The following is a 12,462-nucleotide window of genomic DNA, read 5'->3' as shown; positions in this document are numbered from 1 at the left end:
TCATCCCTCATCCCTACATCTCTTCATCCCTTCATCCCTACATCCCTCATCCCGCCATCCCTCATCCCTACATCCCTTCATCCCAACATCCCTTCATCCCTCATCCCTACATCCCTTCATCCCTCATTCCTTCATCCCTACATCCCTCATCCCGCCATCCCTCATCCCTACATCCCTTCATCCCTCATCCCTTCATCCCTACATCCCTTCATCCCTCATCCCTACATCCCTTCATCCCTCATCCCTTCATCCCTACATCCCTCATCCCGCCATCCCTCATCCCTACTTTTAATTCCAGGTATTGTCTGGGGGCCCGTAATCAGCCCACGCAGATCATGCCGGAGACGGAACCCCCACTCTGAGTCTCCCACTGCACGGACCACAGCTCGTCCTCCCAGATCATCTCTTCACCCCCCTCATACCATTCACATGTTACTTCAATAAACTTACAAACATCACATTGTTGTGGCGTGGTTCCTGCTAGTGAAATATGCATTTACTTTATGCCTTATGGTTGAAGATCTGTGATTCGCTTTGGGTTAGTCATTTGGGGCATTTCTTCCCATGGGGTTTAAGGGGTTATAGATTAAATTAACAATTTAGCCAAAAACCTGGTCTAAATTATGAATGGAAAACTACAGTCAGTCATCTTGTGGTTTGCATGGTCTTATTGAATTATATGTTAATAAAAACACATGTTGAATCTTGTTTGTTGAGCTGAGAAGATGTATATTTTATGTATATTTCTTAAACCCAATGCAGCATGCAGACAGTGCTTTATATTTACTTTACAACCCACCACCTAGGGGCAGTATTGTATAACTCCGAATCCTCTGACTGTGCTCCGAATATTTCACTTTCCTGAGAGACAAACAGGTAGCCTGGCCAGATGGAGGCGGTGCTATTGCGCACACGGGCGCTCAACCTGCGCAAACTACAGCATAACTGCATGCATATTCTCCGATCAGTTGTTATGGATAAATGTGGAGGGAGAGGTGAGGCCCTGCTGATCATTTCGACTCCATCACGTCTGCAGTCACATCAATGATGCTCTCCTGGAGGCTCTGAAGTCTGTGCGCGCTGCAGCGGATCAGTTTTGGAGTCGCCAGCAGTGCGCCTCAGCTGGACACAGGACACACGATCTGGAGGACTGGCTTCATCGTTTTATTGAAGTTTGATGCCTGTTTTGTTGGTATTTTTATCCCTGGGATTTCTTCTTGTGAAGTGCATTTGGAGCTGCTTGTATTGAGTGTTTTTATTACATGGAAAGCGTGCGTATCGTGCAGATATGTTTTCGCTCCGTGGAAGTTAGCCCTGCAACAGCTCTCCTAAACTCTTCTCTTTGCATCTTATTTATAATACTTTAACTAAAAACTGCAGGAGGTTTTAAAAACGTCAGTGAAAAAATGGCCAGTGAGCGGAAACCACGGCTTTGTGTCATGGCAAAATCGGAGGACGGGTATGGATTTCACTTGCATGGCGAGAAAGGGAAGAGCGGACAGTACATCCGCAAAGTGGAGGCTGGGTCCCCCGCAGAAGCGACCGGTCTGCGCGCGGGGGACCGGGTGGTGTCGGTGAATGGGGTGAACGTGGAGAAAGAGACACATCACCAGGCAAGTAGATGTGCAGATATATGTGGTTTTATCTCATGTTACAGGAGGAATGTTACTCCACACACCGGTTGTGCATGCATTACCCTCCTCCTATTGTGATACATAACTTTTCTTTTAGCTTCTAATTAGACCTGACAGTTTTCTTTACTAGAAACATGTGACTAACCTGCACCATCTCTTTGTTTGGAAGCAGGTATGCACTGTCAAAGGACTTAGAGCTGAGAGACTGTTTTCGCAATGGTTGTCAGAAAGAGACAGCAGCCTCAGATAATCATTTTCCCAGGCTCACAGAGGAACATTAGGTTAATCTGTAACCTTGTTACAACAGAGATAAAAACAAACTGTTGACTGTTTGAAGCTCTCAGAACATTTCTGCATCCCTGGTGCTTTAAATGTAGGCTTTGCACAAAGAATTGCAAAGCTGCTTGTTTTGTCATCTGATGTTTGCCCACATGTAAGGGTCGGAGAGCCCAGTATGTATCTCCATCAATGACACGAAGGATTGATTCAGAGAAAATGTTTGCACTAAATTAATCAGACGGTCTTTTCTTAAATATCAAGACAAAGATAAAGTACAAAATATTGGCAAAATCATCAAATTGTTGGCTTTTTTCCTGAAATATTACGATTAGTTGCCACTTTCATAGTGTCATGTTGGTCAATGTTTACATATTTCTATCACCACTATGACAGGCACTGTACACCCACATGTCTGAAAACAGTGTGAATGTGTTAAATCACTTCGAAGGATGTCTTTGCGCTGACTGGATGCCTCTAACGGAGCTGGTTAACCAAATATGATTTGATGCGATTGGGTTATTTTCCTATAGCTGCAGTCTGTAGTGTTTCACTGCTGCCAAGCTGTGGAGTTAATCCTTCTATTAAGAAACAAAATGAGCAGTGAACAACCGTCCTCTCCCGTCCCTCAGGTGGTACAGCGGATCAAAGCGGTGGAAAGTGAGACCAGGTTGCTGGTGGTGGACCAAGAGACACATGAAAGTCTGCGCAGCCTCCGCCTCACACCCACAGAAGAGATGGCCATCGTCAGGGTTTCACCTCCGTCCTCCTCCTCTCCCCCAGCCTCCCCCTCACCACCCCCATCCTCGGTCCCATCCTCCCCAAGCAAGAAGCGGGAGAACGGCTCTGTGTCCAAGCAGCCGGTCACTCCGAGCAGCCAGGTGCAGAAGCCCACCAGGAGATCGCCTTCCAAGGCTGCGAAGAAGGTAAGCTGGCCTGACAGGAGAGAACAGTAAAAACAGTCTAATTTTGTTATCTTTTATACTTGTGTTACTCTTTTAATGGTGTGTGGTTTCTAAGGGGGGACATACAGGTGGAGTATTCATCAACAGTTTTAATATGTATAGGTCTCCCTTTTTTCCAAATATGTAGGCCCTATCTTGTTATTCCGTATATAGCTGCCTGCAAACCTCCTGGTTGGTCGCAAGATACCAAAGGATGTTTTCCGGCTCAAACTTGTATCTGTCAGAACAGAATATGACCAGTTGTTTAGTGCTGCAGCTAACAATCCTTTATAACAGATAGTTTCTGTATGTTATTTTCATGATTATTTGATCAAACAACTGTGAAGTGCCTAACAATAGTTATTTATGAAAAAAGCCCATCACAACTTCCCTAAGCCCCAGTTGACGTATTTAAATGAATTGCTTTGTCTGATCCTCAGTCCAAAAACCCAGGACAAAGGAAATCGGCAGCATTTTACATTTACAGTTCTGCAACTAGTGATTTTACAGTTTTAGCTTTCTTGCAGAGAGTTGGATAAGAAGATCAACAGCACACTTACAGTAGTGTGAATTTGAAGCTATATCAACAGATGATTAGCTTAGCTTAGCATAGGGGACTGGAAATGGAGAGAAACAGCTTGACGGGCTCTGGCAAAAAGATAACAAAATCAGCCTATGAGCATCTATAATGCTAGATTTTTTTTAAAAAGATCTACAACCGAGCAAAACTCACTGTTTAACCATTTTCAGTCTTGATTTAAGCTAACGCTGCTGCCTGTAACTACACACTTATCTTCTCATGTAACGCTTAGCAGAAAAAGAGCAAGAGTATTCCCCAAATTCTCTAACTATTTTCTTATTATGTGAGCTTTCTTTTTTGTTAACATCAAGTCAATGATATTCTATGTGTAGAGAACATAAGGCCTTGTCATTCAGCCTAAAACACAAGTCTTTTTCAGACACTCAAACAAAGCATTCTTGGAGTATGTCAACCTCCAAACACAAGAGTTAAAAATACTGAACCCATCAGCGAACAGATTGCAGATAAGTGAGTCATCCCTGAACAGAATCTCCTCACCCCGGACTTGTTCTCTTGCTGCTTTGCCAGTTTCAGATTTGATTAGTATATGTTATGCAAGTTCCCATCCTGTTCTGCAGCCTTCCTTGCATGTTTAGGGTATGTCTGATAATGAATTTGTGTGTCCTGAGGGAGGAACATGGCAGCTGAATTCGCTCCAGACGTTGAGTTAGGCCACAGAGGGCAAGGAAAGGTCAGAGGGGGCGACCCTTCAGAAGTTAAGAAAATGGAAACGGACGACGCAGTGGCTCTGAAGAACAGGAAATGCACAGAAATAGTTAAAGATTTATGAATCAAGAAAGATGTTTGGGAGATGTTCTAAAAGCCTTTTGTTTTATATTAGAAAAATCAGATTAGACAAAAAAAGCACTTCACAAGTCTCACAACATAAAATGAATTGAGGCTCGAGTGAAACCATTGCTACATTTCCAGTTCATCATTATGACCTCTCTTCTTTTCTAATGTTACATTGTTTTGTTTTGGCATTTCATTTTGTATCGAGGTAATCCAAATATAAAGAGAAGTAATGAGGTTACATTCGTTTTAAAGTGTGATTCTAAGATTAGATTTTTTTTAACCCTCTTAACCCTGTAGATATTGATAATATTGTGAAATGATATTCAAGCAGGGATTTTACTTTACAGGACATTCACATCTTCCTGTGTTTGTTTTCATAACTCCTTGTCACAGTTGTTTGGATATTTCTCAATAGACATTTGATACACTTTTTTTTCTAAATCAGATTCACTGTTTGGTTATTCCATGTTAAATTGGAAAACAGGATGTGTTTCTGTTCGCTCTGTCTCTCCTGGAATACAAAGATCTGATGGGCTTTGGTTTCACATGGCCTCTATCAGCGGGATGAGGCCGCTCCACTTCTGCTTTCTGCATTTACACAAACATGTGTTTTCACTTAGGCTTACCCCATATGTGAGCAGCACTCAGGCACTACTTCTACAAATGCACTGCCAATCAGTTAAATGTGTGTGTGTGTGTGTGTGTGTGTGTGTGTGTGTGTGTGTGTGTGTGTGTGTGTGTGTGTGTGTGTGTGTGTGTGTGTGTGTGTGTGTGTGTGTGTGTGTGTGTGTGTGTGTGTGTGTGTGTGTGTGTGTGTGTGTGTGTGTGTGTGTGTGTGTGTGTGTGTGTGTGTGTGTGTGTGTGTGTGTGTGTGTGTGTGTGTGTGTGTGTGTGTGTGTGTGTGTGTGTGTGTGTGTGTGTGTGTGTGTGTGTGTGTGTGTGTGTGTGTGTGTGTGTGTGTGTGTGTGTGTGTGTGTGTGTGTGTGTGTGTGTGTGTGTGTGTGTGTGTGTGTGTGTGTGTGTGTGTGTGTGTGTGTGTGTGTGTGTGTGTGTGTGTGTGTGTGTGTGTGTGTGTGTGTGTGTGTGTGTGTGGGTGTGTGTGTGGGGTGTGGGGGTGTGACCTATGGCAAGAAATCCCAGTGCCTGGTGGGTTCGGATTGGCCTGGCTGAGTCTCAGGGAAATGCTTAGAGGTCTCTTGTTCCTCTCTTTTTTTTGTATGATTTATGAAAGGATGGAAAAAAGTTTGGCAGATTAAGCCAAAAAGCATCAACGCATATAAAATGTAGGAGCTGCTATTGGGACATTTGAAACGTGTACTTTGACGACCATAAGCAACCTCCTGTTGAGACTGGCACATTGAAACCTGCCTCTGTTTCTCAATTGTTACCTTGATAGTGTGGAAAATGTAAGATGTTTCCATTTCCCTGGTTCCACAACAGATATGCAGACTCAGTATTGACACTGCATGCTAATATAACATATTTCGACTTGTTTGTCATTTGTCCATGTGGCAGTCAAGGATCTTTGGCAATCAGTGCCGTGTAATTACAACCACGAAAGCAGAGGGGAAAACAGACTGATCAGCATGGAAACATTAATCACCAAGTGAACAATCATATCTAAAAAGATGAAAGATTAATCGCTTCTCCTAATTTGTTGTCTCTGTCACAGCTGTAAAAGTCAGTTTGTTTCAGCGAGACTGCTGAGATCAGCACATTTCTTCTCATAAGTTTTATTTTCAAAGAAAGGCAGGAGAGAAAGAATGAGGGAGGGATGGAGAGCAGACAGCTTTTGGACAGAGGGAACCCAAGTAAGAGGAGCCAAGGCAATAACAACCTTGAAGATTTGTTGGAGGGACTTTTCAGGAAGTGGGCCCCCCTCAGTGGGGCAGGGGAGTGGGGAAAGTAAAAGGTTTTGAGGTAGTGGAGTCACACAGTGAGGGGGAGACTTGGTGAAGAGGCTTGATAGAAGCTGGCAGAATACATGGTTACAGCAGAAACATGGGTAGACATGGGGTGCGTTTCACTTCTCTTATTTTTCCTTTCCTCACTCCTCGGTCTCGGTATCACCGGAAGTTGATTTGTCTCCGCCATCTTGAGTATCGTCCCAGTGGCCTTATTTTTGCCGGAGGATCGAGGAGCGATAATCGAGGAACTACCAGACCATCCTCCGTTGAAATCCTCATACACTCGCCCCGCCCCCTTACTGTGTATCGCTCACTGATTTGATGATGCAGCGCATGAACTGATCTGGTTGCTGTCAGACGATCAGCTGTGCGGCGTCATCACAAACTGACATCGCTTCACGTGACGCTCCGGAGGAAACGACGTCCCATTGCTCTTAAAACTCATTTCCCGGCTTCTCGTGGTTTCCTTGCGTCCCTCCATGCTTCCCTGGTGGGAGGAACTAGTTGCAGGGAAACGACGCAAGTGAGGGACGCAAGGATTCCATTTAACCAAAGTGAAACGCACCCCTGGTCCTTTCTGCACCTGTAATCACTTTGTCCATTCATTTTCCTGTTACGGGTTTTGTGAGTGTGCATGTTCCCTCGGTTAAATTACACTGCCTTTCTTCAGTTTTATGGCCAATCTGTGTCATGTGCGAATAAATACTATGCAATGGGTGTCTTTCACAGAACCTTAAAGTGTATCACTGTTAAGCATATTGAGACTGAAAACCCATATCAAATATGTTGGCTCGATAAAACAGAAAAAAAACTTTAAAGACATATTATCTGGTTCTCGATCCATTTCTCTGTGACAAAATCAGAGAAAATAGTTTGAAACTGAAAAAAAGCTCAGACACGTTTGCTGTCGCTTTCTAACCATTTTCTTTTCACTTTCTTGCTCACTGGCCAGCAGACAATCGACAAGACATTTAGCAGGAACTAAGATTGATGAGACGTCTCAAAGACAAAAACATTACAACTTGGTTTAAGACGTATCATTTTACCCTAACACACCTGAGGTGCTCTTTCTCTGTGCAGACGTGGGTTTAAAGCTCAAGATGAAGTGTCAGGTGTCACTTTCTCACCAGAACCTTTTATTATGTTATTACAAACACAAGCACAGAAAATTATCGGTTACTTTTATGGTTGATAATCAATTTGCAGTTTTTCTTGGACTCACATAATAATAAAGTGGTATTAAAGCATAATATAATGAATATCTTTGGACTCTGGGTCAGAGAAAAAGGTGACATTTGATCACTGTTGATTCTATATTGTGATAGGCATGTTTTGCCTTTGTGTTATGCCGTGCACAAAGACAAATAGATAGAAATATTCCTTTCCACAAATCCATGACAGACATGTTCCTGGCAGGACAGTTTCTGTATTATGGGGCAGATATTGTTTTTCACCTCTCCCTGGCCTGTACTTTCCCTCTCTGTTGGTGGTGAGGCCTCCACCACATGCACAAACACACTGTGGATTGCTGTTGTTCTTTCCAGCCCTGCTGCACTCCTGGTCAGTTTAACACCACGCTTGATAGGAAGTACATGGAAAGTCGTTGCTACGGTAACGGCCCGTCCACACAGCGGCGTGCGTTGACGCTTCCCCATTCACTTTGAATGGGGTGACGTCACTTTTAGCCGAAATGCATCGTGGGAAGCGACGAGGAGCGTAGCTGGCGTGGCTCGCTGCAAAAGTTGAGCAATGTTCAACTTTTGACGCCTCGGCGAGGCGTCAGCCAATCGAATCATATGCCAGTACAAGCTCTAGCCAATCAAACCGCTGCTTGTGTGTCAGGGGCGGGAGATTCATGTGATTCGAGTTTCAGACACGCCCGCCGGCAAGCGTCAGCGCACGCCGCTGTGTGGACGGGCCGTAAGAGTCAGCATTTGGATTTGTGCGCTGGAAAGATAGAAAAAAATTATAATAATAAAGTAGGTTTTGTGAGGAAAAAAGAGGGACAACAAGAAAAAGGAAAAACGGTTTTGCAGAAATGAGCATTAGCGTGTGCAAGCAGTGTCTTGGTTTCTCTCTGATATGTCCATTATGACTTTGACCTTTTAAAATGGTTATTTGCTTTGTAACATAATATGATGGTTTGGCTCAGTCAGAAACATATCAGGAGTCCAGATGACATGTGAACAGCACTTTCTGTTGTAATAAACTTCACTACATCATGTGTAGGATTTGCAGAGGCCTGCAAGAGATCATCTGCTCCCTATAGAGAACATTAAACAGACACACACACACACATCTGTTAAAACACTAAGAGTGAAAGGAGGGGTGTGTGTTCGTAGAGGTGCTCTTTGTGTGCGCAAAACTGTCTTTGCTCTGTAAAGAATGAAACACGGCTTTCTGTGAAGATTCACAACATGTTTTATTAAGTGTGAGTGCATGTGTATGCTATTGTGAAGTTTATGAGCATTTGTTCATTTGTAACTTTGGGAAGACACATGTGTGTCACAGGTGGTGAAACCTTAACAAACTCCATGTAAACACCAGCAGAGACTAAACAAGTCAGACACGAAGACGGAGTAAACAAGAGAGGCCAAACCATTTTCTGAAAATGCTACAGACAACTTCTAAATACTTAAACATGTGCATATTTGTGGTGCTTGCATAAAAGAGATCTGCGTGAGAAAACCATGAACAGAGAGTACTGTTTTTAAGGGTCAGGGCTTAAAGTCACAGGGTCAGAATTGAATAAACACAAATAGTAACTCTGTTGGATCTGTTGGGGGAACATAAACAGAAGTTGGGGGGAAAAGAAACAGAAGAGAGGTCTTTGATGACAAAACAAGGCTCTCCACATTGTTCTTTAAGAAAAAGTTATTTGCTCCATCTCTTTGCAGATGTTAAATGTCATCATGACAGGAAATATTGTTCTCACTTCTTGTCACTGGAATCTTTTCTTTAAATTCCTTTTTTGTCCCTGGCATGAAAAACATGATCATCTCAGGGTATTAATTTATCTAAATGCAAAATTGAAGATTGAAGAAGATTCAACTTATTGTCATTACGTAGTACAGGTACTATGTAACAAAACGGTTTCTCTGCATTTGACCCATCCTAGTGTTAGGAGCAGTGGGCTGCCATTATGTACAGCGCCCGGGGAGCAGTGTAGGGAACGGTGCCTTGCTCAGGGACACGTCGGTAGCACTTGGTCTTTCCGGGACTTGAACTGTTGACCTTCCAGTTGCCAAGCCAAGTCCCTATGGACTTCACCACCACCTTCCAAGAAGATGAGAAGATTGCCGAGGTCACGCTCTCTGACATCTCTTCCTTGCCCCCTACACAGACTCAATTTCTGAATTTGATCGGGATAATTGGGAAAAGATGCTGAACTATTCAGCACTTCAGTCTGTGTGATCATCTGTTCACGATTTGCTACCCAGACATGATTTGAAGAGCACAAGACAAACGTGAGGTTGTTTCTTGTTGCTTCGACAAAACGTTTGAGGTTATGTACAGTATAATACAAGGGCTGAAGTGGAGCAATACAGCTGACATTGGAGCATATAAAAAATCCTCTCCAAGTCTTCCTTGTTGGCAAAGATAATGTATTTTATTTATCTAACCTTATTTAACCTGGCATATCAACTATCAAAACATTCCTATTCAGCTTGGATACCAGACGAAATATGAAGATATATACATTTAGCTGTACATTGGTAAGAGTGAGTTAGTGTAAAATACTCTTTAGTAACATCTGGAACTGGTGTTTCACCCCCCCTCCTGCGAATACCAACTGTGTTACATCAAGATGCAGGGGTCCAGATTGTGTGTGTGTGTGTGTGTGTGTGTGTGTGTGTGTGTGTGTGTGTGTGTGTGTGTGTGTGTGTGTGTGTGTGTGTGTGTGTGTGTGTGTGTGTGTGTGTGTGTGTGTGTGTGTGTGTGTGTGTGTGTGTGTGTGTGTGTGTGTGTGTGTGTGTGTGTGTGTGTGTGTGTGTGTGTGTGTGTGTGTGTGTGTGTGTGTGCGTGCGTGCGTGCGTGCGTGCGTGTGTGTGGGTTTAAAAAAAAAGAAGGGTGAACCAAATTCCTGGAGTAATAACATGGCCTGTAGGAAGTGGAAGGGTCACTAGTGGGGGGGTGTGTGTCTGGAGAATTGAGGAAGAGAAATGGAGACATTATTAAGGTGGGTAATATAAGAGAGACATGAACAACTGAGTGTATTGTACTAGGTGTGTGTGTGTGTGTGTGTGTGTGTGTGTGTGTGTGTGTGTGTGTGTGTGTGTGTGTGTGTGTGTGTGTGTGTGTGTGTGTGTGTGTGTGTGTGTGTGTGTGTGTGTGTGTGTGTGTGTGTGTGTGTGTGTGTGTGTGGGGGTGTGTGTGTGTGTGTGTGTGTGTGTGTGTGTGTGTGTGTGTGTGTGTGTGTGTGTGTGTGTGTGTGTGTGTGTGTGTGTGTGTGTGTGTGTGTGTGTGTGTACACAGCTGTGTCTCTATTTAATATCTCCCCATGCACAGCTGATCATATCAAACATTGCCCTTGTTAACCTAGAAGACGTCAACCTTACTGTCTCTGCAGGCTCAGTTTAACAGCAGAAATAATGATTTAACGACAGGAAATGTCAATTGTCCTGGATTAGGTTGCTGTGATAATATAATTATAAATAAAATAATAAAGAACGCTTTCATCTCCATGATCTCAAGTTTCTATCTGGCAAAGCGTAGAAATGACACTGCTCTACAAAATGTGTAAATATATTTTTTGGTAGGGATGAAGGTTTGGGTTCAGCCACATTTTAATACAATTAAACTTTGTATTTGATACAACAGGCCACAACATCTAAATCTGTGTTGTCAGAGACATTGCTCTAGTGATTACTGACCTCCTAAACTGTGGAGTATCTCAGGGCTCTATGCTCGGTCCCCATCTATTTTATCTATATGCTTGATTGTTAAATATGTTATCGTAAAAATGTATTTTCATAGCTATGCCGATGACTTTATGTATCTGTATTATCAGGACCAACAAGCAGTCTGCACCCTGAAAAAAAAATCTATTAATATCAGAACCTGGAATTATAATGAAGTTGGTAAAAACTCTTTTTATAAAATGTTTAAAATCTGATTGTTTACCTAATAATAATTGACAGTTAACTTGGCTGAGTAGCAAAGCCCACTCGCATTTAAGTTATACAGAATGTATATTATGATAACAATTGCTTTTAGTTTCAGTTGATAAGAAGTTATATTTTTTATTTGTATTACTTTGAAATGCATTCCATTGTCTAGCTCCAGCATATATTTGTGATCTTGTGTCAGTTTTTAATAAAGATATTCATTATTTGCTAGTGTATTATTATAGTTGTCACCCAAACCATGACTATACAGATGATGAAGCTGTTAGATTTCTTGACTGAACTTCACCTATCCACAAATGAACTGTAGCAATTAAAACCCTTGACCCAAATCTTCAGCATTATTTATAGATTGCACTACTTTTATATAGACCTTACTGGGTCAGAATATGTGAAAAACAGGCCTGCCATCTCCTGCCCTCTTTAGATCTTCTGGGACTGATCTTTAAAATCCCTTCTTTAAGTCATTAATGCTTGTATTTTGTCCGTTCCTAGAGCTTTCTATCCAAAGAAATACCAAATAGTCTAAGTTTTAGAAACCTGCGCTCTGAGTTGTTCGATGTGGGAATACCAGTGGAGAGAAGGTCGGCTGTGGCCAGGACAAAGATTGATTAATGTGCTGCCCACACAGCAGCCTCACCAGCAATTGGAGAGAAAGAGAAAACAAACCTTCTGTTGTCGATAGAGATGTCTTTGAAAGCAGTAAAGAGAGCACTTCATATGTTGCTAACATTATGGGTTTATGATTTTCACATCTATTCAAGACATTAGCCTTTGTAACAACTGCGCCATTTCATAGCTGTTCTTCTCACTCCTGACCGGTTACTCGTGTGTTGGTCCCTTCACATGTTCAGTTTGCATCTGCTCTCTCTCTGCTGCTCTCACAGCTGTGAGCCAGCATAAGTTCCCACACAATCGATCCCTGCAGTGTGCACACACTGTCTGTGGGAGTCAAAGATGTGATGGGAGGCTTTGTATCCGTATGAATCAATTGGGAATTCTATTGATACTTGAGTAACACTTGACAAACAGGGGGGAGGTATAGTTTATGGGTGTGTGAGTTTAGCGTGGGTTAAAGTATAAGATGTGCACCAGGTGGGAATCCCCTCTAATTGATTCCTTTTTTCAAAAGTCTGCATGTAAAGTATATCTTTCTGCTGTCTTTTGCAGATAAACACACACATATAGAGCTACGGAATG

General features: G+C 42.6%; 1 protein-coding gene across 1 annotated transcript in view; it reads left to right on the top strand.

Moving 5' to 3' along the window:
- The first annotated feature begins 902 nt into the window (after window positions 1-902).
- Window positions 903-12,462, top strand: part of LOC117451594 (Na(+)/H(+) exchange regulatory cofactor NHE-RF2) — a 34,232-nt gene continuing 22,672 nt past the window's right edge. Inside the window, exons 1-2 of the mRNA XM_034089980.2 lie at window positions 903-1,613; window positions 2,543-2,836. Coding sequence (XP_033945871.1) covers window positions 1,407-1,613; window positions 2,543-2,836 — 501 coding nt within the window. The 5' untranslated portion in view covers window positions 903-1,406. The remainder of the gene's footprint in view (window positions 1,614-2,542; window positions 2,837-12,462) is intronic.

Source organism: Pseudochaenichthys georgianus, chromosome 8 (genome assembly GCF_902827115.2).
Source record: "Pseudochaenichthys georgianus chromosome 8, fPseGeo1.2, whole genome shotgun sequence".
Classification (NCBI taxonomy): Eukaryota; Metazoa; Chordata; class Actinopteri; order Perciformes; family Channichthyidae; genus Pseudochaenichthys; species Pseudochaenichthys georgianus.
This window is presented reverse-complemented; position numbering and strand designations above follow the sequence as displayed.